Here is a 24593-nt window from a genome sequence, read left to right on the forward strand (position 1 = left end):
GATAATGAACCACGAAATTGGGGGCAATGAAACTGTTTATTTTACAAAATTAACATTAATGATTGTTGATTCAGAATGTGTCACTTTTTGCCGGACTTTTTGATGCCACCACCGACCATGGGCCCCTTTTGAGACGCTCGTGCTTTGGCCTCTTGTAGCGCTTTTTGCTGCTCCTTCAGTTTTTGTTTGTGGGCCAGGTCGTCGTCATCCATCTCCTTCTGTTCTTTTTTAGGTTGTTTGAGGGGTTTTTTCTTACCTCCTTCACGACTCGACATGCTTTAAAAAATGATACTAACCTCAAATTTCAGAACATGTTTTTTTGAAAAATCGGTAATATCTCATTAAAAGAGAGTAGTCTTTTTACCTGTAAATTTAGTTAATCCACTAAAAAATGTTTATTTTCTATAATTTTGTACAAAAACCTGAATAACAACTGACAGTGACAGATTCCTTCGTATGTCTAAAACGAACCAAGCGAAAACTCCCTAGGTTTTGAAATAAAAATGGCCGTTCCCGCCAAATGTCTTTTATTCAGGGAAAGTGGGGTCAATTATTTATTAAATGCTAAACAACACATAGTGAAACTTAAATTCGATTCAATAGAAAAAATAAACTAAACGAGAAATGAATTAATACAATTGAAAGTTGAACATTTGTACTGGATGTTCCTACGAAAAAATTATATCAGATCTGGGATGTTTACAACACTGCAACTAAACGCCGATCTAGAAACATTTCAAAAATAACATCGTAGATTTACATATAATTTCCAGTTAATCAATATTGTACTTGAATTCAGTCATTTAACTACAACAATTTACTCATCCACAGTTCCGTTGTTACCGTTGGTAATTTTGATAGGTTTCCGACAAACAAAGTAAACGCTATCGTACTCATACTGGAGCATGGATCTGGGGTTCTGGCAGTACTTTGTTTTAACGCCAGTTTTGCACTTTTCCATTTCGAAACCTATATTTTTGATGACTTCACACACAACTTCAAAGCTCGGTTCAACACTTTTCTCATTTTTTACATCGGAATAGTGATACAACAAAGGCCCCAAATTGATCCAAACGCCACCTGGCTTCAAAATATGATAGATGGTCTCAATGAATTGGACAACATTTGGAGCACAATCAATAAAAAAACAAGTTGCGACGCAATGCCAGATGTCGGGATCTGTGTAAACCTCCAAAAAGTCGCCAGCAGTCATTGAAAATTTACTCTCAGGAGTTGGCATTGGCTTAACATCGGGAAACCTAGGAATTTTCTCGTTAATTTTAAACACAAGGAACTAAAATATTAGGCGAAACGAGTCAAAATCACGGAAACATTTTTTTTAACTAAAATTTCTTTTAAAACTAGACCTGGCACATTTTTAGAAAATCCGACACGAATTTATAAAATTCAGCGAATAATTCGAAAATTTACCAAATTCAGCGAAACATTGTGTTAATTTTGCCAAAATAATAGCGTTTAAGCACGTCCTTGAGGTTTTGTTTCGAACAATTTAGTTAAAACTGGTTGAAAAAACAGCAACTTATTTGAAAAAAAGTTGGAAAAACCCCGTATTTTTTGCAAAATTCCACCAAAATTAATGGAAAAATCATATAATTTGGTCCACAAATGCGTTATTTCCAAAGGTTTAAGAGCAATTATTTGGCAAAATTTTGTTAATAAAAATCCAAAATATCACCAAATTTAGACGAAATTGTTATTATTGTTTAACTTTTCAATTCTTCACGCACATTTTTGAGTTAAAAACTCAATTAAACTGAACCGAAAAATTACTAAATTGCATTTTATCAAACTCTAGGCACTAACCCCAGAGTTAAAAAAAATCATATCTGAAAGTCTAGTAAAAATAAGTGTAATCTGGCAACTTTTTTTAGGCAATTCAGTCGATTGAAATATCGTCACTTCCTAATATTTTAGTTTTCCAAAAAATTCAACCACAGCTGTGGTTATCAATTAATTACCTAACGCTTGTCATTTGATGCTTGGCATTCAAGTTATTACAATACTGATGTATCCATGGGTAAATAGTGTATTCATCAACCTCTTTGCAATGGTTTAGGACGTAGTACGAGACAATTAGCATAAACAAATTAAATTCATTGCCTTGGCAGGCAAACCCCCTTGTTGCAATTTCAAAAGCCAGTCGACCTAACCCGGCCCCGGGCACCAAAACATTGATATTTGACCTGACAAACTTGTCTTCAGGAAACTGCAGAATAATTTCGTCAATGATCGGTTGGTAGCACTGGGCCCTTTCGGCAGCCCCCAAAGCGCTCCAATCCCGCATCAACTGCTTGAAAACCGACTGGACCTTGTCCAGCCCTTCGGCCAGAGTCCCGACTTTAATTTCAGAATGCGAGGAGCCGTCGTTACTGTAGACATTATCAAAAATCGTGTGGGCATGCTGGAGCACGATAGGGATAAATTTAGAATTTTTTTCAATGCATTCCTTGAACGCCTCCAAGTCTTCCTTGTACTTCGTGAGCCATTTTTTGTGATATGGAGGAAGCGTGCAGAGGCATTTCTGCTTGTGGTCGATTCGCAGCAAAGACTGCTCTCTGTAACAAATAGGACCTTGGTTGGAGCAATTATTATTAATAAATTCGGTGACGTTCGCATTGCGTAGGCGCGTGTTATTCTATTGACTTTGCGGTTCGCTGGCATGGCCTTTATCTTGGATAAATACGGGATTAGGGCACGCATTTCTTTGTCTCACCTGTAACTCTCAAAGGTGGAAAGCACCGACAAGAAATAGGCTTTCTCTTCTTTTGCACCGTTGATTTCTTGACTCATCCTGACGGAAACTGTTAACTGATTCGGCTTTGATAATCACTATTTACTAATATCACATTACACGGGCTTAAAAGTACTTATTTCTACTTGCGGTGCCTATTCTAACCTAAATAACTCAGCGATCCCCAAGCGGCCATGTTCGCAAATCGAGCCGCATTGCAGATTCCTACCCCACCGACACACAAAATCCAAAATAAAAACGCTCAAAATCATATGTAAATTCACAAAGCCCGTTTTAATTTGATTTAGTCTTCACAAGAAATGGATGACTGAGTTGATTTGATAGCAAAATGGGCTAATAAATTAGTTCGCCACTTGTGGTTTCGTGCCTTTAGACCAGCCAATAAGATGGCGCTCGTGTCAAAAATTGCAAATTTCAAGAAAGCTCTCAAACTAAACTTGTGAACGGTATATAAAATATCGCGCCGGCAAGGTCATTTCAGTTTTGTTATGAGATAGTACTGTGGTTCGAGTGTTGTGAGACAACTTGGAATAAAATCACACGAGTTCGAAGCGACAATGAGACTGACAGCGAAGGCATGTCAAAGCATTGCAAAAATGCTGGATTTCTACTCCCAATTCAACCCGTCACCCTTATCCATAAAGAAATTTATAGATTTCGGTAAGTTTTCCAGCTTAGGGAGCAGGGTTTATTTTAAATGCCCCATTTTTAAACTAGTTGTAGTTGTTTAAGGTTAGGTGGGTTCGATTTTCGTTTGTTCAAAGTGGGGTAGGGACTGTCATATTGAGGCTGGCAGGAAAATCAATTTTCTGTCAATTTTCCGGTGGGAAGTGTGGGCGGGGGCGTAGCACGTGTTCATTTCCCTTTTATTTCTGGATTTTTATTCGTTTTAAACGTAAACGAAGAGCTTCAAGAGCCGAGTGTTTTTTGCTAAGTAGGCTGCGGATGCGGTCAATGATCCTGCAATCAAGGGCATTTCTCCTGCTGCAAAAACGCCAGAAATCGTTAAAAAATGATAAGGGTGTATTTTCTGTACTTTTTTTTATAAGAATAATTGGTTTTAATTCCTCAACCAACAATTATTGCAGTTATTATCCTAATTAAACATAACTATATTCATGAATACTACAAAAACTATCGTAAATTATTCGTAAATATTAAAAAAGTAATGGCAAGGTGACTGCTTTTGTAATACCATAAAACAACTTGAGAGAAAATGTCAAATCATTTATAGTTTCCAGTCAAAGAGTACCTAAGTACCTTAAAGTAATAAAAAAGAATTGCATTCTAACAAAGTGAACTTTACTGCGTATTGGCTATTGTTTTATTTATAAATAGGTATGTTGAGTAATTCTGTATACCACAAGAAGCAACATGTTGTGGTAGTTACGACCTGTTTGAAGCCAAATACAAGTTTATTTCATGTTGTTTGTAATCATACCAACAGTCATTTTTTATACTAATTTCTTTCTGACAAAACAAGACTACAGTACTATTTAAGGAATAAAAGAATTTTTTTTTTATTTTTATGTAGAACGATGTATGACCTTTAGCGAACTGTTGTGTAAACCACATTGATAAGGAGGAATCATTGTCAGCTGATCAATAAAATTACAATTCATCCTTTATTTCTTTACGTGTGTAAATATTTTCGGACGTAATAATTCCTGGACAACTTTTCAAATGTAGCTTAATGTTTGCGTCTATACTATCAATTTTATTTGTCTTTTTAACTGATGCAAAGAAAGAGATAAGAGTAAGAGATAACGCTTGATAGGAGTAATTGGACATTGTTCGGAATCCTATAGTAAAGTTTGAGAGTTTCTAGAACTCCTACTATCACTACAGTTGAAATTGAGTCATTTTCTATTGACAAGCATAAACATAATATTTTTGGACTTATCGCCGATGTGCGCCAACGATTTCATCAGACAAAATGAATAAATAAATCAGATATTAATTATGTTGACTTAAATAGCAGGTCACCAAAAAATGTGGGTTTTATTTCTTATAGTCAACAAATGTTTGGAAAATAGTTTACACCATGTTAACCTAACTGAAATAGGAAAGTAAAAAAACGTAGGGAAAATAATCAATTTGTTTATGTTGACGCTAAGTGTTATTTGTTCTAGAATATCTTGTTTCGTAGAAGTGTATTTTGTAAATATTTAATCTCTACCGCGAGAGGAACAAATATTATTTTAACTCATTGTCTAGAGGCTCTAAACATCCTAAATGTGATAAGAATGTTGGTTAAGATAAAACTGTTATTGTAAATTATGATAATTATGCACGCCATTTTCTCGTTCAACGTCAAATTTTGCCAATTTTAGCAAATATTTTATTCATAAGGTGTTGTTTCACTTTGCGTATTGACCTTTGACGTGTTTTGTTGTGTGTTACAAAAGAAAGTTGCTTAAACTTTGAAGAATTACTTTTAAGTAACGGCTCAATTGTAAACCGGCGCCTCCACCATTTTTTATTCCTTAGAGGGTTGAAGAATTTGTGTGTTCTAGTTTCATTAGAAAAAATCAAACGGTCTGAGGTGATTTATTAATTACGTCTAGGTGATAACGCATCAATATCATAAACAAACATTTTCACTAATAATGAGGCGTAACAAACACTTGACTTGAAAGTACGATAAATAGATAAATAAGTTATCGATTCGATAGGTTTCAATTAAATAATAATGTCATAAATGCGATCAACTTGTCATATTTTCGCCATGTGAAAAAAATAATCCAGAATAAACTGGATGAGTTTGTAGCATGTCATTTTATTACTGTTTAATTCAGCTCAAAGTCGTTTTTTGCATAACAACAAACCAGTCATCCTCTGTAGGTGAGGGGGACCTTAGAAACAGACAACATTAAACTCAGTCAACAAATAGCAATGGACTTTGCACTCAAACGTAAGCGACCGCGAGCAGAAATAAACACTGAGCCGGAGGAGATCCCGTCATGTGTTGTACTTTGGCCTTGTTATTGCATTGTTTTTTTATTTCAACGTTTTAAAGCTGATAACGATAATCATGTCGTGTTTTGTTTTAGTCATTTGTCGTGAAAAATACCGCCTTATAAAATGACACAACGTTTTATTTAAACCTTCTAGAAAACCTCTGAAACCATATTAGTACGGATTAACATTCTGTTATGTAGCGGAAAATTGTTGTAAGCATTGTCTATACTTTTTATTGTGTTTATTAAAACGTTTCATTAATTTGGCCTCATTTCTTCCGCTTTTCAACTTCTAGACTTTTTCGACGCGATGGTTACGTGCATTTTTGGAGCATTTCCAATACCTCAATAAAAATTAAATCGACCTGTAAAAAGTTATTAGCATTGACCATAACCTTGTATGTCCATAATTCAATGTTTTTTGTGCATACGAAATTGTGGATTCGCATGAATGAACTATTTATTTGCGTAATCGGTCACGGAGCTTCACTCAAGCTTTTTACCTTAACTGACCTATTAATAGATTAAAACGTAAATTACACGTCACAAGTGCAAAGGTTTTGGTGGCTTCGGCCAAATATTTGGAGGCACGTCCGATCAAAGTACTAAAAAATCGCCCCACTTAATTAAGGTTTTAGCGTAAGTTTATGCTTAGATTAAGCAAATATAACAAGCAAGTTTTGTTGTATTTTCATGTTTCTGTTAAAAAAAAATCAACTGCTGGTGTCTTTAATTAGTAAACACCTAAATTCAGGATTTTGCTGAGTAATATTCAAACCAGTTTAACTAGAAATCTAATTTTTGCATAAAAATTGGAAATGGGTTTTTCGTGTTTTATCGAAACGCTAGTTATTATTACAGGCACACGATAATGTTTATCGGTTAATTTTTCCGAATATCCGGTTTTATTTGTATCACAAAAATGCGTAATAAAATTTGTGCCAAAATGAGAATTAAATCGGAAGGCAACGACCTGTTAATTATTTCTGGCATGAGATATCCAGGAACTAGAAATATTTCGTCAAGGTTAATTTACGAGCACAACAAAATTGTGTGAATCTTTATCTAAAGGCACAAGCTTCTCCGAAGGCTCCTTGTGTCTCCTTGAGATAAATTCCGTTAAAAAAATCGGGGCCCTCTGCCAAATTATTTTCAGCAGGTGTTTAAAACTAGTTCATTTGGACGAAATAATTTCACAGCCAAATTATTTTTCCAGGCTTGAATGCCTCCGAGCAAAAATCGTTCATTTTCCTACGGAAGGAACTGCCGGTGCGTTTGGCCAACATCATGAAAGAGATCGCCCTTCTGCCTGAAAATCTCCTGAGAATGCCGTCAGTGGTCGCCGTCAACGATTGGTACATCCGCAGTTTCCAGGAAATCATCGAGTTCGAAAAGAAGGAAATCAACCACGATACCCTCAACTACTTCTGTGATAGTTTAGTGAAAATCCGTAATCGGCATGCCGACGTTGTCGAAACGATGGCTCAGGGAGTCCTCGAATTGAAGGAATCGCACGATGTTGACCATCAAACCGAGCACAGCATTCAGTATTTCTTGGACCGGTTCTATATGTCGAGGATATCGATTCGAATGTTGATCAATCAGCACAGTAAGGCGATCAGGTGTTTAAATAAATCTAGTTTGATTGTTTGAATTTAAGCACTTTTATTTGGGGGACAATTGGAGAATGCACCAGGACCCAACCAAAGCAAATACATTGGCTGTATCGATCCACAGTGTGATATCGTAAGCGTTATTAAAGACGCCTACGAAAACGCACGCTTTCTGTGTGATCAATATTACTTAGCTTCGCCTGACTTAATCATCAACCAATCGCAACATAATGGTAAGGTTAACTGCGACCTCTTGAAGGTGTTTAAATTATTGCTTGCAGAATTGCAACAAGAAGGACGAATTAATATAGTCTATGTCCCCTCACATCTTTACCACATGCTGTTCGAGCTGTTCAAGAATGCAATGAGAGCGGTTATGGAGTATCACGTGTCCAATGACAAGTATCCTCCAATCACGGTCACCATAGCCAAGGGGAAGGAAGACATCTCGCTCAAGGTTTGAGTTTCAACTATTTTTTCAAACGCTTTTTGTCGGCGATTCTGAGCAATTTTAACCGAGAAAAACGATGAGAAATGAACTACGAGTGCGCGAATTAAAATTTAACAGCACATATTTCGAAAATCGAGCGATTGTTGTGATAAATGGTCGAGAAATATCAAGTCAAAACATTTTTTATATTGTGCGCTCTCAGTCTATCTTTTGTGCGGATTTTTGGAAAATCAAGTGCTCGAATAAAAACTTTGAAAAACCTCGCGAATGTCGTGCTCTCTTTTCAATTTTGGGCTAAATTGAAACCCTAAAAAATTGCCAATTTTTTGGGCAAAAAGTCAGAATTTTGGCTGTGTTTTTGACGCTCAGTGCTGTTGCCGCAGATGTCTGACCGAGGCGGGGGCATCGCCCGTTCCACCACGGAGCACCTGTTCAAATACATGTACTCGACAGCCCCCCAGCCCAGCAAATCGGACGCTCACACAGTCCCATTGGCGGGTTATGGGTACGGTTTGCCCATTTCTAGATTATATGCTCGGTATTTCCACGGAGACCTAGTTTTGATGTCGTGTGAAGGCGATGGGACCGATGCTGTTATCTATCTCAAAGTAATATATTAAATAAATAAGTTTGGAGTTTCGCATAACTAAGTTTTTTCTAGGCTTTGTCGAATGAAGCAAATGAATTGCTTCCAATCTTCAATAAAACCACATCGAAGTTTTATCGAACGATGGTACAAACTGGTGATTGGTCCAATCAGGCTGCTAATGTGAGTCAGAGGACAATCAGCACGCACTATAAGAAACACCAACTGCCGCAGGAATCAATGACAGGGGCTATATAGCTAGAGGAGTAATTTTTTAGTTAGTTTTAGGTTGAGTTTAAGGTTAAAATGCATGTGTGATAAATTTGTTGCAATTTAGACTGTGAGAATTAGTCGTTTGTTGCTAAATTAGGATGCTTGTAAAGCACGTATTGCATGAATGTTGTGATGTATTGAGTTCCCATGTAATGGAGAAAAGTAACTTGAGCTGTTATCTAATGTTAGGTTATATTTTATTACAGACCGCTGAGTCTCAAAATATCATGTAAATAAACTAGAAATTTTATTAAGTTTGTAAAAATGTATATAACTATATACTGAAACAAATTATTTTTAAATTATGTATTATATTTATGACTGAAGTTGATTTCGCTATTTTGATTTCGAAAATGAAGGTGGTTAAATAAATAAGTTACTTTTTGATTACTCTTTTATTGAAAAAATATCGGCAGTAAGTACGACTTAAAGCTTATTAAAGTCAGGATTTTGGTACACGTGGTACACAAACTGAATCCCATTCTCCTCCTGAACTCCCTCAGGAACTCTCGGGTCCCTGAAACAAATAAATTATTGCCCGAAGTAATGTTTGTTTTATTATACAAATACCTAACTTCGATTAAATCGTCCCGAATTTTCGGAAAAAAAGTATCACAATCAAAAGTTTTGAGTACTTTAGTTAAATACAAGCGATGGAAGTATTTGGAGGCCATGGTTGCCTAAAAGACGAATTTAAATTTTCAAATAGAAAGAATAAAAAAAATAACCTCGTAAATGTAACTTCCCCCAATTACCCACACATTTTCATACAGTTGTTGAAACTTTTCATCTTGAAGCTTACTTATAACTTCGTCCAAACTCTTGAAACTGAAACAATCTTTATAACCCTCAAGATTAACACCCGCACGTGACATAATAAAATTGAATCTTTGATGCAATGGTTTAAATTTCGGAGGAATGGAATCCCAAGTTTTGCGCCCCATGAGGACAACATTTTTTTTAGATTCGTCACTAGTCTGTGTGGTCATTTGGGAAAAAAAAGCCAATTCGGACCTTAAACATCAAACGTAATATTTGCTATCTCATGTTCAGTAAACAAAGTAATTAAGAATTTTTCTCATTTTTTTACTCACTTGAGGCGCCAAGGAAGATCGTTGTTTTTACCAATACCCATGTTTTCACATGCCGCAGCAATTAAGTCGAATTTTATTACCATTTTTGGGGCAAATTAACCAATTATTACAAAAAGGTGTTCAAGACACTAGGATTTATCAAGGGATAAACAACTTTAAATGCGATAAGAACCGCAAACAAAATAATCAGCTGTTGAAAATTTGAAAAGGGTACAATGCGCATGCCAAATAGTTGTTTTACTGGTTGCCGGGAATTTAAAAATGAAAAATTTGTTTATAATAGCGACAAAACGTCACCAAAAAAATATGTGTATACAAGTGTTTTGGCCTTAAATACCTTATAACCGAATTTTCTTCTTAAGTAAATGGAGAAAAGAATAACACGTTTAATTTTTAAGCGGGATTTATTTGTTCAACAATAAAAAATAAATTACAATATCGATCTCTTCACTAACCATGAGGACAATATTATACGACCTATCAATCCTTCAATATGTAAAAGGTTCCAAGAATTGTAATTTGACTTGTTTCCTATGCATGAGGCATACATGAATTGATATGCAATAGCTTGAACTTTATGAAATTTTGGAAAATAAAAGCTTATAATTGACGCATCTATCTCATCTAACAGTTGAATGACAAGGTGATTATCGTTTTAAAAATAATATCACAGACACAATCTACAAACAGATAAAATATTACAAGAGAACTTTACTGTTGTCTTGTATCTTCAAAGACAACAAAGCGGCCCCAAAAGTCAAAGAAATGGTGATCACAGCGGGGAACATTAACATTGTGTGACCAAACATACCATAGATGGGGATGGCACAAAGGGACGCTAGGTGGAATAAACTGCGCATCATACCATGGGCGGTACATCTGGAAAAAAATTGTTAAACTGTACCCATTTATCGGTTTTTGTACTATACCTTAAATGACAAGGGTATCCTTCGACTACCACCATGTTAACGGCATTTACGGCACACATCAGCATAATTTTGACTGTTAGTTCAATAAGTGTCACAACGAAAGTATTCGTCCAGAAGAAAATGCCAATGCAGGTGATGCTAGCGGTCCCCATGGTGGTAAAAATGATGGGTGGTCTTGATGCAGTCTCCAGAATAAAACCCATGAAAAGTAAAGCCGGGAACATGGAACCAGCCCATGCTATTGTGTCCTCGTACAAATCATCCAAATAGATATTATAATCAAAATCGACGATACAATCAGATATCAAAGACATGAAGGTGTTGTTACTCAACGTACAGTTGAGGAAATGGTGATGGGTGAGGTCAGTGTCCACAAACCTCGAATCCTTAATGGTCGTGTTTCTGAAGTAGGTGATGGACGACTTTACGTTAATAAATTCGGCTTCGTCAATAGTACAGTTCAAGAATTCTACGTGGTTCAAGTTGATATGTTTGAAAGTCACATTTTTAAAAAGAGTGTTTTTGTATTCAACATTTTCTAAAGTTGTGTTGAAAATCACTCCGGTGATATTCTTATCAAATATATAATTTCGCTCCGAAAAATACTCTTGATCTTTAATTTGCTTAATCATGGACGTCGAAAAGTTTGATATTCCCATGTAGGTGAAACCTACGATGAGGTGCAAGGCTGCCAGAAGCAGAGTTGTGCGGAAGTGTGTTGGAGAAGAGATGCGTTGGAAAGCTTCTCGAAACTGGAGAAAAATTAAAACTATTTAAAATGTATCATACTTAAGTGTTTATAAACGCAAAATGAGCCGCAGAATTCACTGGAACAAACTGTTTTGCTCTGCGACTTTTAGTTTTTGAGTTAGAAATTTAAATATGTCGGCGCATCCACCATTTTTTAATATACAATAATTTTTAAAATTGTTTTCAAATGAGCTATTGTTACAAAAAGTTGGTCTAATACGCAAAATGGGCCGCAGAATTTACTAGAATAAACCGTTTTGCTCTGCGACTTTTAGTTTTTGAGTTAGGAATTTAAATAAGTCGGCGCATCCACCATTTTTTAATTTACAATAATTTTTAAAATTGTTATCAAATGAGCTCTTGTTACAAAAAGTTGGTCTAATACGCAAAATGGGCCGCAGAATTTACTGGAACAAACCGTTTTGCTCTGCGACTTTTAGTTTTTGAGTTAGGAATTTAAATTAGTCGGCGCATCCACCATTTTTAATTTACAATAATTTTTAAAATTGTTATCAAATGAGCTATTGTGACAAAAAGTTGGTCTAATACGCAAAATGGGCCGCAGAATTTACTGGAATAAACCGTTTTGCTCTGCGACTTTTAGTTTTTGAGTTAGGAATTTAAATAAGTCAGCGCATCCACCATTTTTTAATTTACAATAATTTTTAAAATTGTTATCAAATGAGCTCTTGTTACAAAAAGTTGGTCTAATACGCAAAATGGGCCACAGAATTTACTGGAATAAACCGTTTTGCTCTGCGACTTTTAGTTTTTGAGTTAGAAATTTAAGTAAGTCGGCGCATCCACCATTTTTTAATTTACAATAATTTTTAAAATTGTTATCAAATGAGCTATTGTGACAAAAAGCTAGTACAATACGCAGAATGAGTCGCAGAATTCACTGGAACAAACCGTTTTGCTTTGGGACTTTTAGTTTTTGAGTTAGGAATTTAAATAAGCTGGCGCATCCACCATTTTTTAATTTACAATAATTTTTAAAATTGTTATCAAATGAGCTATTGTGACAAAAAGCTAGTACAATACGCAAAATGAGTCGCAGAATTCACTCGAACAAACCGTTTTGCTCTGCGACTTTTAGTTTTTGAGTTAGGAATTTAATACGCCGGCGCATCCACCATTTTTTAATTTACAATAATTTTTAAAATTGTTATCAAATGAGCTATTGTGACAACAAGCTGGTACAATACGCAAAATGAGCTGCAGAATTCAGTGGAACGAACCGTTTTACCCTGTGACTTTTAGTTTTTGAGTTATGAATTTTTAATAAATAACCCGGCGCATCCACCATTTTTTATTAATATAAATTTTTTAAACATGTTTTTAAATAAATTATTGTTAAAAGAAAATTTGTATAATATGCACAATGAGCCGTAGAATTCACTGGAACAAACCGTTTTGCTCGAAGAATTAAGTACTAGACGATTTACTTAAAATAACGATTTTTTTTGTTGATGTGACGGTACTTACAGACTCCAAACCATGCCCAAAAAGATTTCTTGATGGACTCATGGGTCTTTCCCTGTATGCACTCCTTCCTGGCAATTCCAGTTCAGTTAACCCATACTGAGTCCTTGCCTTATTCAACCTGTGAAGTCTCTGGTACACAGCCAAAGCTTCGACTTCTCGTGAAGCTTCCAGAAGGTACCTTGGCGACTCAGACGCCCAAATCAACCCAACAATACAGCCAACAGTCGGAAGAATACTCAAAATGAGAAAACGGTGCCACGAACTCCAATGTTCCCTGTTATCCTCAACTATCTCAGCCCCACTAGTGGGCATAGTTAGATGGGCAATCAAAGACGTAAAAATAGCCCCCAAAGGCCAAAACGAATACAACAGTCCTGTGTACCTCGTCCTCGTAGCACGCGAACAAGTTTCAGACAAATAACTAAAAGTTAAAGGAAACGCTCCTGCCACCCCTAATCCCGAACAAAACCTGAAAGAAATTAAATTAACAATAATATTAATAACGATAATCAGCATTTACCTCGCTGTCATGAAGGTTCCATACGTTGGCATCACTGTTGCGACCGCTGAGAAAAGGGCAGCAACAGAAAGGGCACTGATTAGGGCCCTTCGACGGCCTAAATGATCTCCCAGGATTCCCCACGCAAGGGAACCTCCAGCAAGGGCTAAAAGCGTGATGGAGACAAGCCATCCCTTCTTGTGTTCGTCTATACACAGTTGGAGTTCAGCAGCTGGGAGTATGTAGCCCAGAATTGTAAGTTCCGAGCAGTCGGCAGCAAGGCCAAGCCCTAAAACTAGGGCTAGGAGGAGCTGGGCTTTGCCCACAGCTGCTTGAGATAAGGCGTCTTCATGGAAGCCAACCAGGGCTTCACCGTTGTGGCTTGTGCCTGCGGTGCTTCCTGATGACACTGTAAACGTATTCTGGGCTGAATAATTTATTGTCGTGTTTGTAAACAAACAAGTTCAGAGGTGGTTAATAATAAAGGAATAGCGCGGAACGAGTTAATTATTAATCGACTGTTTCTACTTTATTCATGCTTGCATGCTTAAAACAAGTGGGTAAAAATTGGGAGTATGTAAGGACACATACGTCGGGATTCGTTTGGCCCATTTTGATTCTGTTCCAACGGAGGTACCAAGCATGCGGATTCCTCACACATCCTTACCCCCTGTTGTGCGCCGGTTTATGCTTTCGTCATTACCACGCTCATCAACCATCTGAAACGGACGATCAATCAGATGGATAAAAAATTGTATGTGAAGTAATTACAAAGCAATCGATTCCGTTACCTATTGATTAGAGCATCAACTCATAAATTATAGAGAAATATTCGCAAGTTGCTCATCAGGAAAATTGGGGCCAGGAGACCATTTTTCATTCACCTAACTGAATAAAAAATCTTCGAAAAGCGCTATATTTTAATTTACTTCTAAAATTAAAATCATAAAATTGAGCTATTTTTAAACAATTTACCGAATTTTATTATGAATTTTCTAAAAAATTACCAAATATCAAAAATAATAAAACATTTCCAAACTATCCTCTAATTTGCACATTTTCAAACATTTTTACACAAAAACTACTAAATTAAGCTTACCATTGCATTATTTCTGAACTTTTTTAAGGTTTCAGTGCAGGAATGAAAATGGTGGATGCGCCGGTATTAAAAAATATTTTGAATTAATCTACCTCTTGATACAACTAAATTATTTACAAACGGCTTTTTTACTTTTTTTACGTTTTTGATTAATTTTCGCGCAAAAGTAATAATTGATAACTATTTAATTACCAGTTATATTAACTTTTGCATTTGTTTACTTGTTTTATGTAATTTTATCTTGTTTGCCATTTACAAAAAAGAAGTTGTGTTTATTGAAATAATTTGAGGTAATTTTATAATAACAAATCCGTATTATTAAAAATAGAATCGATTAGAGTGATTCAAGTATAATGAAATTGTTTTTTTATATAATGAATAGACGTTTTCGTAATTAAAATGAGAAATTCATTACAATAAAAGTTCCTCAATTTGACGCTGACACGATATGTGTGTAATAAGGCTTCGTCTGCATAATGGAAAAAGGTAATTCCAATTACAAGGCAAATTGGTTGATTTAAATGTAAAATAAAAACTCTTTAGTGATAAAAATATGACCTTTTCGAGTAGAACCAAAAAAATCAATCGAGTAATACATAATTTGTGTTCATTTAAACTCTTTAGAGTTTGAACATTCTACATCATTTAGAAATTCATTAAATTAAATCAACACCCACTAATTGGAACGTTTTAACCACTCAACAATTAACCATAATTCAGTTGTAGCTTCGACCAAACATAGCACACAGTTTACAAATAGGAGGCACGCCAAAATAAACTGAAATTGTCTGCATTGCTCGATTAGACAAACTTTACCCAACAACTTGCGAGCATTTCGTTGTTGTTCTAATTGTTTCATTAGTAAAAAGCTTTTTAACCAAACCCAATTCAAGCGGAACCGAAACAACAATCCACTCTAATCAACACTAATCAAAAAGTCAAGTCATATCCACATAAAACTCACCTGTGGTAGGTTCAGTAAACCAGTATAAAGGATAGTTGTTATTGCAAAAGCTACGAGTGTCACGCTACTGGACACAATATCGATTCAAGCCTCTCTTCCCGCGATCAATAATGCAAAAGCTCACGTAATGCACCCTTTACACTGTACCTTTGTTGATTGTTTAAACGACACGTCCAGATCGAATCGACCACACGCACCCTTTGCTGCATTTTATTACAATAACGGCCCTTCTGCGCAACAGCAAAGGGGCGCTTTTATTACCTACGTAACCTTTAGTTTCAACCTGAAAAAAGCAACTTTAAGCAAAGGGAGGTCATACGGAAAAACACGACTCGCTGAAGTTCAAAGGGCTGAAGGTCTAACGTTTCAAGGTTGATGGAAAAATTATAAAATTGCGTGCTTGACATGAATTTATTCAGTGTATTAAAGGAAAAATTATTTTTCTTGTCCACGGTTTATTGTTTATTGCGGGTAATTGTAGCTTTTACAAAAAGACTAGAAAGATATTGTAATATTTTTTTTGCATTTTACTTTTTTGGCTGTGTATTATTAATGTTTTTCTGTTCGTTTCTAGATTTTTTTTGGATCTTTATGCGTTGAGAGTTTTAGTTAAAGAAGTAAACAATTAATTAAAAAAGTAGATTTTTTTTATTAGTTTTGCCATTTATTTATCTCTGCTAGAAATAGTTTCTTTACAGTTTTCATTTAGAGTTCCTGTTACAGGAATTTACTCAAAGCTCTTGGGCGAGCTTTGAGCTTTCGACTCAAAGCTCTTTGTTCCTTTTCCACTAGAGAGCGCTCTCGTCCTCATCGATTCTTTCCTTTGGCTTGTGTATTATCCAGCACAGCTCGGCTGCTCGTTATTAATATCATAAGGGAATAAGCTGCTGTTATTGCGCAGCCCAAGGCAATTTTCTGCTTCCCTCCCCTGAGACAAGTAAACGTTGCATAATTGTTTAATTATTGAGTATAATCTAGGCATCCTCTAAGCACGGTTTACACCGTAATCAAACTTTCAGATCAAAAATATTCCAACAATAAGAACAAGTTTTTTATTTTTTCGTGTGTGTTTTTTTAATTAGTTGTGAAAAATCCTCGGAGATAATAATCGTGTTTATAAAATCCAATGAGGCTTCAACCCTATAAACAGGGGTCGCACGTTCTAATAGCACATCAGGGAATAAACCCCAATAAAAGTGTAAATCCCTGCACGACAAAAAATAAACAATTTGTCATCCCGGAATTTAATTGATAAAAATTATCCAGCACACATGGGTCCTTCGGGCCGGAAAAAATCAATCAGGTAGCACTTTCGGATTAATCGGTCTTTTCCACACCCACGGATTAAATTGCCAGAGGGTCGAGATCATTTCCAAGCGTTTAAGTGACTCGAGCTGAAGTACATTTTTTAGTGTGTGAGGAATTATAAACGGTAGTCAAAACAAGGGGAACGCTTGCGTGATTTTATCTCCTTTATTTAGGGGGTTGTTTTTAGATGTGTGTTTATTATGACTTTATAGCGGAAGGTTTTAGCTTGTTTTGTCGTTTAGCTAAATTGGATTTTTATTTGGCGAGATTGGGGACAAATTTCAACATTTCTCTTCACTCGAAATTAATTCTCGTGTGACTCAGTTAATATTTATTGTTTAAACAAACTCTCTATGCTGGAAAAATCTTATTTGGCAATGATGGCTTCGCTCGGTTTCTCGCGCTATCGTTATTCGCGTTTCATTGGGTCCCAGGATACTGAATGGCGGTGATGCTAGTAGGAGTTGGGTCGATAACAACACATCTTACACCGGAGAATACGGATTTCAAGGCGGAAGCTGGCTTATTGAAAGGCCATTTGTAATGGGAGTCATTAGCAGTGCGGTGTGGGAGGAGAGATAAAGCGGTTGCGTGAACACAACATGTGAAGGAAGTTTTTACAAAACATAATGGGCGCATTGTTTCCGCTCTTGCTAATAATTTACCTGCTAATAGCTTATGAATAAATCATAAATGTGAGATGAGCGAAACGTCCACCCACCTCTTTTGAGTTTATTTTTATTGAGTCATGACTTTCAAAGTCAAAAACAAAGTCTAATTACTTAGTTAAGTCGTCAGAACATGTATTAATGTAAACTAGGCTTTAAATTTTTATTATTTAATAATTTATATTATTAACACCACTGGGGGATGTTTAAAAAGATTCTTTAAATCCAGTCTCTGTTGATTAGGAATATTGCTTTTCTTTCTTTATAACTTTTGCTGTCCCGTCCGTTATCGCAAACATAAGATGTTTTTATTTTTTACGTTGTTAAACAAAATCAAGAATTTTTTAATATAGTTATTAAAGTCTTTAATAATTAAAACTTGTCTACATAGTTTTTTTAATGCTATTTTTACACAAGATTTTTTTGTCCCGTCCGTCATGTGTAAACAACCACCTTTTACTTCAAAAATAGTTGTTGAAGTTAGTGCCTTTTAAATTAACAGAATTTTACAAAGATTGTTCAACGTTTTTTTTTGTGTCCCGTCCGTCATCAGTTTGTATTTCTTTTTCCTGCTCGTGTTTCAAACTTTAAAAATGTGGTTTTAATTCAGTTTGACTGGTACTAAGTTTCTATAAAAAAATACTTTTAAATATTTGTTCCTTCGTTAAAATGGAAAAAAGTGGTTGAGAAATAACACAAAATTAAAAAATAAGAGTTTATTATAAATTGTACAGAATTTATAGAGATATGGTCACAGTTGGGAGTAAATTAACGCCTTCCTCTCCCTTTTTTTGGCCTTCTTGCTCCTGTCTTCTCCTCTCCTGAACTTTCATCTGCTGATTCTCCGCTACTTTTACCCTTATTTCGTCGTGGTCTTCGGTCTGGCTTCCCCTCATCTTCAACTTCGTCAATATCTTTCTGTTTTTTGCCTTTTCTCGGTCTCGTATTTTCATCACTTGCTGTGTCTTCCCCACTTAATGGTTTTTTCCCTTTACGTGGTTTTGCATTTGCTTCTTCACTCGTTGAATCTTCAGGAATCTGTTTCTTGCCTTTGCTTGGCCTTGCCTCTGGTTTATCATCACTCGAAACGTCCTTTCCCTCGTCTTCGTTACTCTTCTCTTCCTTGCTTCCGCTTGGTGGCAAGTCTTTATCCTCACTTGAAATTTCTTTCGCCGTATCTTCGTTACTTCTGCTTGGTTGGCCCTCACTTGACTTCTCCCCGTTACTTTTCTGGTCGGTGTTTATCGAACTTTTGGTGCTTTTTGCCCGGCAAACTTCATCATCGCACTCGTAATTAACCCATCTCTCCTCACACGAACACTCATCGTCTTCGATAGTATAAGCCGAGAAACAGTAATGTCGGATACACAGATTGAACAGTGCTAGGGGATACAAGAAGAAGAACATCACGTTCAAGCAAAACTGTCCCGCTAGTGAAATCCCACTGTTATTTTTATATTCACACTTTTTGTCACCGCAATTTTTAACGCTAGATTCAGTCCCGAGGATAGTATCCAGTCCCCAAAGACTGATTTCTTGGGAACACAGCCCTAAAAGTGCCTTAACCAGACCCATAGCTAGGAGAGTCAACACCAGGAAGAAGAACATGTTGAACATCATTGCCAACATCTCGTCCAGATATGAGGTTTCAACAAAGTGCGTCTCTGTAGGGAAACCGCCTTGAAAACCAGCAGCGTGATAGTTATCCAGAGTCATTGGCAGGCACTTGAGACCTTTATCAGCCACGTAACAAGCGCACTCACAATGCCAGATACAAATGCAACGATCGTACGTCACAATCCGGACTTGCCGAACTGCTATTAGCTCCTGGTTGATGTTGTGGACATGAATTGAGCAGTAAAATTCCTTCATTGGGAGCGGATATTCCACTAACAAGTTGAAAATGTGTTGGTGTTGAGGCGGAATTAGCACAGACTTGGAGGCAATGTTGTTAAAAGTTGCGGCAACTTCCAAGGGACAACCACTCATTCTCACATAGAAAACGCCGTACAAAAGACCAGAATTTGTCACTTTGACGATAATTTTGGCCTTGGACGGATCAGTGGCATCGGTGTAAGCTTCAGTGATTGTGGCAAAAGAGTTAGGTTTCAACAACGTAACCAAATCAGCATTCAATTCGAAACTCAACGTGCTCACATGTCTCTTGGTATAAACCATTTTCAAGTATTGAATGTGTCCAGACGAGTTATAACCTACGGGATCCTCGGCCAAAGTCCCGTAAAACTTTAAAAAATACTGCCCCACACGTCCCTGTTTCACAGCTTCGGTATCGCTCTCATGCAGCTGATTTGGTTGGTTCCCCAAACAGGAACCCTGTGGTTGGGCACAACGTTTCCGCTGTTTGAAAAACGCCTCATATCCCACCCCAGCTGTATCGCACGTCCGACCATCCGAAACACTATTTTTCGGTAAGAGCATGAACTGTTCAGGATCGACGACTCGGCGTTCGGGTATCAGTAGCTTCAAGTTTTTGTAATCAAGTGCTTGGTCTTGGAAATCAATGTCTTCGGAGCAGTATTTGGCAATGATGTCTTTCTCGACGTAGAGCGGGGTTTGAGTGCCGAGTTCTATGGTTTTTCCTTGCGTTATGTCCATCCAATGGGTGTTTCCGTGGCAGTCTTCGTATTTTTGGAAGATTTGGATTCGCAGTTTGTGGATGATTTCCGGCTTTGAGATTTGGTAGACGGAGTACCACATGTTAGAGAAGGTGAGGCAATGGGTGCTCTCACGGAAGGATTCGGGGATGTTCAGGTCGGCGTCGTCGCAGGTTTGGCCGCCGCGGCGCTGACGAATCTTACCTAAAGGATTATTTACTTAAATTTAACTCTACGTGTAGGTTTAATCTCTTGATTTGTTTATAGAATAAGTTTTTTACTTCAACTTTTATATTATTTGGATATTTTTATCATCTAAAAAATGGAAGTACATATGAGCTTTTAGTAGAACATAAATTGTTACTCCTTGACCAGAACATTTGGCGTCTTAAAAATCAAGGCAGAATCCTACAAATTTAGTGTTTTCCCAAAAGTAAACATCCGACATAATAATTTACAATTGAAAAATGATAATTTGCAATTGAAAAATAATAATTTACAATTAAAGAAGCAACTAAAACAACTGAAGAATGATCATTTAAAGAAAAAAAAACAACGACATATTTCGGAGTGCAATTATAATATTTTATTATTATTATTATTATTATTATTATTATTATTATTATTATTATTATTATTATTATTATTATTATTATTATTATTAGTATTATTATTATTTGTGAGAATTGGTACAAGTGAGAATACTTTATCGTAAAAAATATTCAGTGCTTTATTTAGCTAATTGACGAACTAATCAACTTGATAACTAACTTAGAAAAAAAAATGAGATTATGAAATCTTTTTATTTTTGAGTTAGGTTTATAACACTGGTTGTTTGAGCTAGTTTGTAAACCATCCAACTTGGACTTAAAATGGTTAAAATGCAAATACAAATTTCTATTCTACTTTTCATCATATTATTCCAGATTTTTGGCTAGTTTGTAAACTAGCCGCTATTTTAGTTGAAACTACGTTGTTTCAATGGTTTGGCTAGTTACAAACTAGCCAAGTTTACACACTAGACGTAACACTCGGTATTTTTAGATAAATGAGACTTTTTTTATTTTTAATAAAAAATAAGTTTGGTCAAATAAAAAATAGGTACCGAAAAATACAAACTTGTGATTTCTGTGTCGCCAAGAAAATCTCTTCAATTAGTAGTTTTTATTCAACAAAAAAGGCCTATAATAATTATTAAAATTATTAAATAAAAACTGCCAGACTGACTAACTGAAGACGTTTTTTTTACAAATAATTATAAGTTTACGCCGGATTTTTGCTTAAATTTTAAACCAATAAGTTTCTAATTGTCTAAACCATATTTTTGGTCTGTATTTATGACCGCTTAACTTTTCCAAAAGTGTTCAAATTAACATATCATGTGTTTCCCTTGCAGTCGTCACAACCGTTTGAGATTTGTTTGTGGTAAACGTAAATCGAGCTTTTCCTCAAGGGTGTGTTGCCCTCCCGGTTTGTTGCCGAAAGAAATTACGGATATTTACCATCCTTTAACTCAGTAAATTGTTGGTAATTCACACTTTTGTCGGCACGCTTTTGAGGCCGTCCATAAACCATTTTACCATCGGGCCTTATAAATCCATAATGTTTATAATGTTCATAATCATTTTCTTCGGGACGATTTTTACGATAGTCAGGTACACCATCACGGAGAGGCCATTGAACTAAGGGCACATGACTCCCATGCTCCTCCAACTGGCGATTTTTTTCAGCATCACAAGAGCAACAAAATCCCGTGCTGTACGGAACCATTTTGCCTTCGTGCTGAACTAGACCGCAGGTGGGGCTTTCGTAGGAAGTGTCACAGCCTCGGTAGTTACGAGTGTGTTTATTAAAGACTTGCTCCCTTATTTCAATAATTATTTGTCACAAAACGCAGTAAATACTCACTTGGCTTCCCCGTTTACAGCTCGCTCGAATTTAAGTTGGTACGCTTGCAGCATTGGCTGCTGCCTGATCCTGATAGCGTAAGGGTTCAAAATGCGCACTTTTTGCAAAGTTGTGGGGTCGGTGATGTGGTCGATAATGACATACTCGCTCTTATCGCTGGGAATACCTTCGTTGGTGACTTTGATAGTGAGGAGTAGCTTTTGCTTGCAGTCGGTTAACTTTTCAGGCGTGGTTTTGTTGCGTTGGACGATGACTTGATGGGCATTTGACCAGTTAAGACAGTTTTGGTTCGGACATTCGGTCATCATAGATTTGACCTCAAAACTTGTCGGCTTCTGTGTCTCTCTTCTACAGCAATCCATGTGGTGCATGCAACATATGGCGTTTTGTTCTTCGGCGTCGAGTTTTTTACGTAAATTGGTGCTGACGCGTTCGAGTGAACTCACACCATGTAGAATGGAAATAATCAAGATGAAATAATGCATTTGGTAAAATGGAAATTGTCAAAAAGACGTCATGCTAATTGTCACCAAATTACATACAATGTAAAAATCAGAGATTCAATTATGAGGGGCGATCAGCTTAGACGCTTCCAACTTCCGCCGGCATTAACATTTCGTCAAACTATTTATAACAAGCCTATTAGCCACTGTGTCGGCAAATTAATACTGTTTACTTTCGGCAGAGTGGCACCAGAAACGACTACCTGACATTAGAGGCTTGTTATAGGCATTACATGTGCCGAAAACCACTTTAAATTTGTAATTAAACCACTTTTGGTTGATGGAGACATTGCTTTGCAAGGAATAACAATTACGAGTTTCTATTAAATAATGGAAAAGTTATTCTAGACACGTTTTTGAAAACTGGAAAACAAAAATAAAGCTGTGCACTTTTTTTTAAGTAAGTGTAATAATTATTATGCTCCGAAGTATCTTGGATTACTGCCAGATAAATAATAATAATAAATTAGAAATACGAGTTTTTTATTTTGTAGCCACTGCCTAATGAGTACGAGTTGATTTGTGCCAAGAAATACTTTTAATTTTAGCCCTTTCTTAAGATGAAACTAATTAGCATATAATAATAATAATAAACAATAAAAAAATATAAACTAAAAAACAAACCATAACAATTCATTAAGTACGTGAAGAAATACCCACAAGAATTTATTTCTCTGAACAGGGTGGGTCTGTTATAAATGTCCCAAATACTAATAGGCGCAGAGAAATATCAGCTACTTCTATTACCTACATAAGTAGGTATACTTTATATTTTTTTTATGCAGGTCAATTTTGTCAGAATTTTTCTACTTTTCCTTATAACAATTAATTAATAAAAAATATTAATATATGGGGTGTTTCACATAATTTTCCTATACAAACTCAATTACAAATTTTGGAAAATTTAGATAGTCATCTCTTCTTTGTTCACCCCTTCAAAAAATTAGAACGTTTTTAGTTAGATAGGGAATATAATAAATAAATTATAATCATGTTTATTTTGTCTTTTGATAGAACACATAATTGTGTTATGCAGTTAATAGATATTAATGAAACAGTTATTACTTTGACAACTACTGTCACCCTGTATATCAATAAAATAGAAAATACTATAAAAATATTAGCAATTAATCGAAATTTTATGATTTCTAGTGTCTACAAGTAAAACAAAGATCCTTAAAAAATGACATAAGAAATGAAAATTTTGGTATTGATTTAACAGTAATAAATAAGTTATTATACGGATTATACAAAATTGTAGAAAAATTAAAAAATAAATCACATGTATGGAAAAAAGTACCTATACAAATATACAATATAATTTTGTGTCATTTTTACTTTTTGACATAATATTCTAGTAAAAATATACTTTTACTAAACTCGCCTGGTATGAAAAGCACTTTTTGATTTATAAAAAGAAGACATTAACAAAGGAGGAAAAGTGAAAGTGAAGCTTAGATAAAAACACGTCGTGAATGAAAAAACTCTGTTAGGAAACTTGCGCATTTTTCCACACTCAAATAAATATTAAAGAGTTGGAGAATTTCTGATCGAAGTTTTTAAAATAATTATTTCATTTGAGTAATTGAGTCATTTCACATTTTGCTCAAATGTGTAACACCATTTTCTACTCAATTCGTCTATTTTTTTTTAATTTTTATATGCAAAATAGGTGTGTATTTAGATAACAGACGCAGAAAAAAGCAAAAATAGTTCCATTTTACGACAAATTTTTGAGCTTATTTTTAACGAATTTATGCGAAATAAATGCATTTTTGGATAAAAAAAAACCGCGCCAATAAATAAAGTGCAAAAGCGGCAAACTACTCTCGCTTGTTTTATCAAAATTTCGCGAAAAAAGCGCGTTTTTAACATAAAAATATGCATAATTTGCTGGGAAAATGCAAAAATAGCTTCATTTTAGTTAGTGTTTGGTTGAAAAATTTACAGAAACACGCACAAAGAATGCAATATATGATTGTAATCCTTTTTTTCCATTTAAATTACAGATTTTCTGATCGAATTTAGCGAATTTTTACTAATTCCACCAAAACCAAAATGTGCATTATTTGTTAAATTGAATTTTTACAAAAAATGTTGGAATTTATTTCA

The 24593-nt window shown here is 35.5% G+C and overlaps 6 protein-coding genes across 16 annotated transcripts; 1 reads left to right on the top strand and 5 right to left on the bottom strand.

Annotated features, from left to right (window-relative positions):
* Positions 1-17: 17 nt before the first annotated feature.
* LOC662017 (translation machinery-associated protein 7 homolog) lies at positions 18-536 on the bottom strand. 5 transcript variants are annotated; one of them, XM_008196945.3, is made up of 2 exons: positions 423-536; positions 18-276 (listed from the first exon to the last, which is right to left on the bottom strand). In XM_008196945.3, the coding sequence occupies exon 2, from the start codon at positions 273-275 to the stop codon at positions 81-83; it is 195 nt and encodes a 64-aa protein (XP_008195167.1). In that variant the 5' UTR covers position 276; positions 423-536; the 3' UTR covers positions 18-80. The 5 variants fall into 5 exon arrangements, with proteins under 5 accessions (XP_008195167.1, XP_008195166.1, XP_976404.1 ...); XM_008196944.3 differs by having other exon boundaries at positions 18-291; positions 423-508; XM_971311.4 differs by having other exon boundaries at positions 365-497.
* Positions 511-3050, bottom strand: LOC662054 (uncharacterized protein). Its single transcript, XM_968177.5, has 3 exons — positions 2735-3050; positions 1980-2576; positions 511-1259 (listed from the first exon to the last, which is right to left on the bottom strand). The coding sequence occupies exons 1-3, from the start codon at positions 2809-2811 to the stop codon at positions 818-820; spliced, it is 1116 nt and encodes a 371-aa protein (XP_973270.1). The 5' UTR covers positions 2812-3050; the 3' UTR covers positions 511-817.
* Positions 3051-3188: 138 nt separating this feature from the next.
* On the top strand, positions 3189-9041 carry Pdk (Pyruvate dehydrogenase kinase). Its single transcript, XM_968211.5, has 6 exons — positions 3189-3433; positions 6950-7342; positions 7394-7579; positions 7628-7803; positions 8181-8405; positions 8459-9041. The coding sequence occupies exons 1-6, from the start codon at positions 3331-3333 to the stop codon at positions 8639-8641; spliced, it is 1266 nt and encodes a 421-aa protein (XP_973304.1). The 5' UTR covers positions 3189-3330; the 3' UTR covers positions 8642-9041.
* Positions 9037-9962, bottom strand: Dhfr (Dihydrofolate reductase). Its single transcript, XM_008196946.3, has 4 exons — positions 9751-9962; positions 9385-9670; positions 9227-9336; positions 9037-9173 (listed from the first exon to the last, which is right to left on the bottom strand). Exons 1-4 carry the CDS (start codon positions 9831-9833, stop codon positions 9083-9085), a joined length of 570 nt encoding a protein of 189 aa, XP_008195168.1. The 5' UTR covers positions 9834-9962; the 3' UTR covers positions 9037-9082.
* A 173-nt stretch (positions 9963-10135) lies between these two features.
* Positions 10136-15712, bottom strand: LOC662161 (synaptic vesicle glycoprotein 2B). 6 transcript variants are annotated; one of them, XM_008196948.3, is made up of 6 exons: positions 15480-15712; positions 14084-14135; positions 13438-13825; positions 12918-13386; positions 10680-11431; positions 10136-10629 (listed from the first exon to the last, which is right to left on the bottom strand). In XM_008196948.3, the coding sequence occupies exons 2-6, from the start codon at positions 14133-14135 to the stop codon at positions 10449-10451; spliced, it is 1842 nt and encodes a 613-aa protein (XP_008195170.2). In that variant the 5' UTR covers positions 15480-15712; the 3' UTR covers positions 10136-10448. The 6 variants fall into 6 exon arrangements, with proteins under 6 accessions (XP_008195170.2, XP_064211830.1, XP_008195169.2 ...); XM_064355760.1 differs by having other exon boundaries at positions 13438-13838; positions 14008-14135; XM_008196947.3 differs by having other exon boundaries at positions 14008-14135; positions 15480-15709.
* Positions 15713-18156: 2444 nt separating this feature from the next.
* Positions 18157-22513, bottom strand: LOC103313508 (uncharacterized). 2 transcript variants are annotated; one of them, XM_008196950.3, is made up of 3 exons: positions 21979-22513; positions 21573-21934; positions 18157-20274 (listed from the first exon to the last, which is right to left on the bottom strand). In XM_008196950.3, exons 1-3 carry the CDS (start codon positions 22461-22463, stop codon positions 18224-18226), a joined length of 2898 nt encoding a protein of 965 aa, XP_008195172.3. In that variant the 5' UTR covers positions 22464-22513; the 3' UTR covers positions 18157-18223. The 2 variants fall into 2 exon arrangements, with proteins under 2 accessions (XP_008195172.3, XP_015836752.2); XM_015981266.2 differs by having other exon boundaries at positions 21573-21896; positions 21979-22090.
* Between the last annotated feature and the right edge of the window lie 2080 nt (positions 22514-24593).

The sequence above is a fragment of the Tribolium castaneum genome, chromosome 3 (assembly GCF_031307605.1).
Source record: "Tribolium castaneum strain GA2 chromosome 3, icTriCast1.1, whole genome shotgun sequence".
Classification (NCBI taxonomy): Eukaryota; Metazoa; Arthropoda; class Insecta; order Coleoptera; family Tenebrionidae; genus Tribolium; species Tribolium castaneum.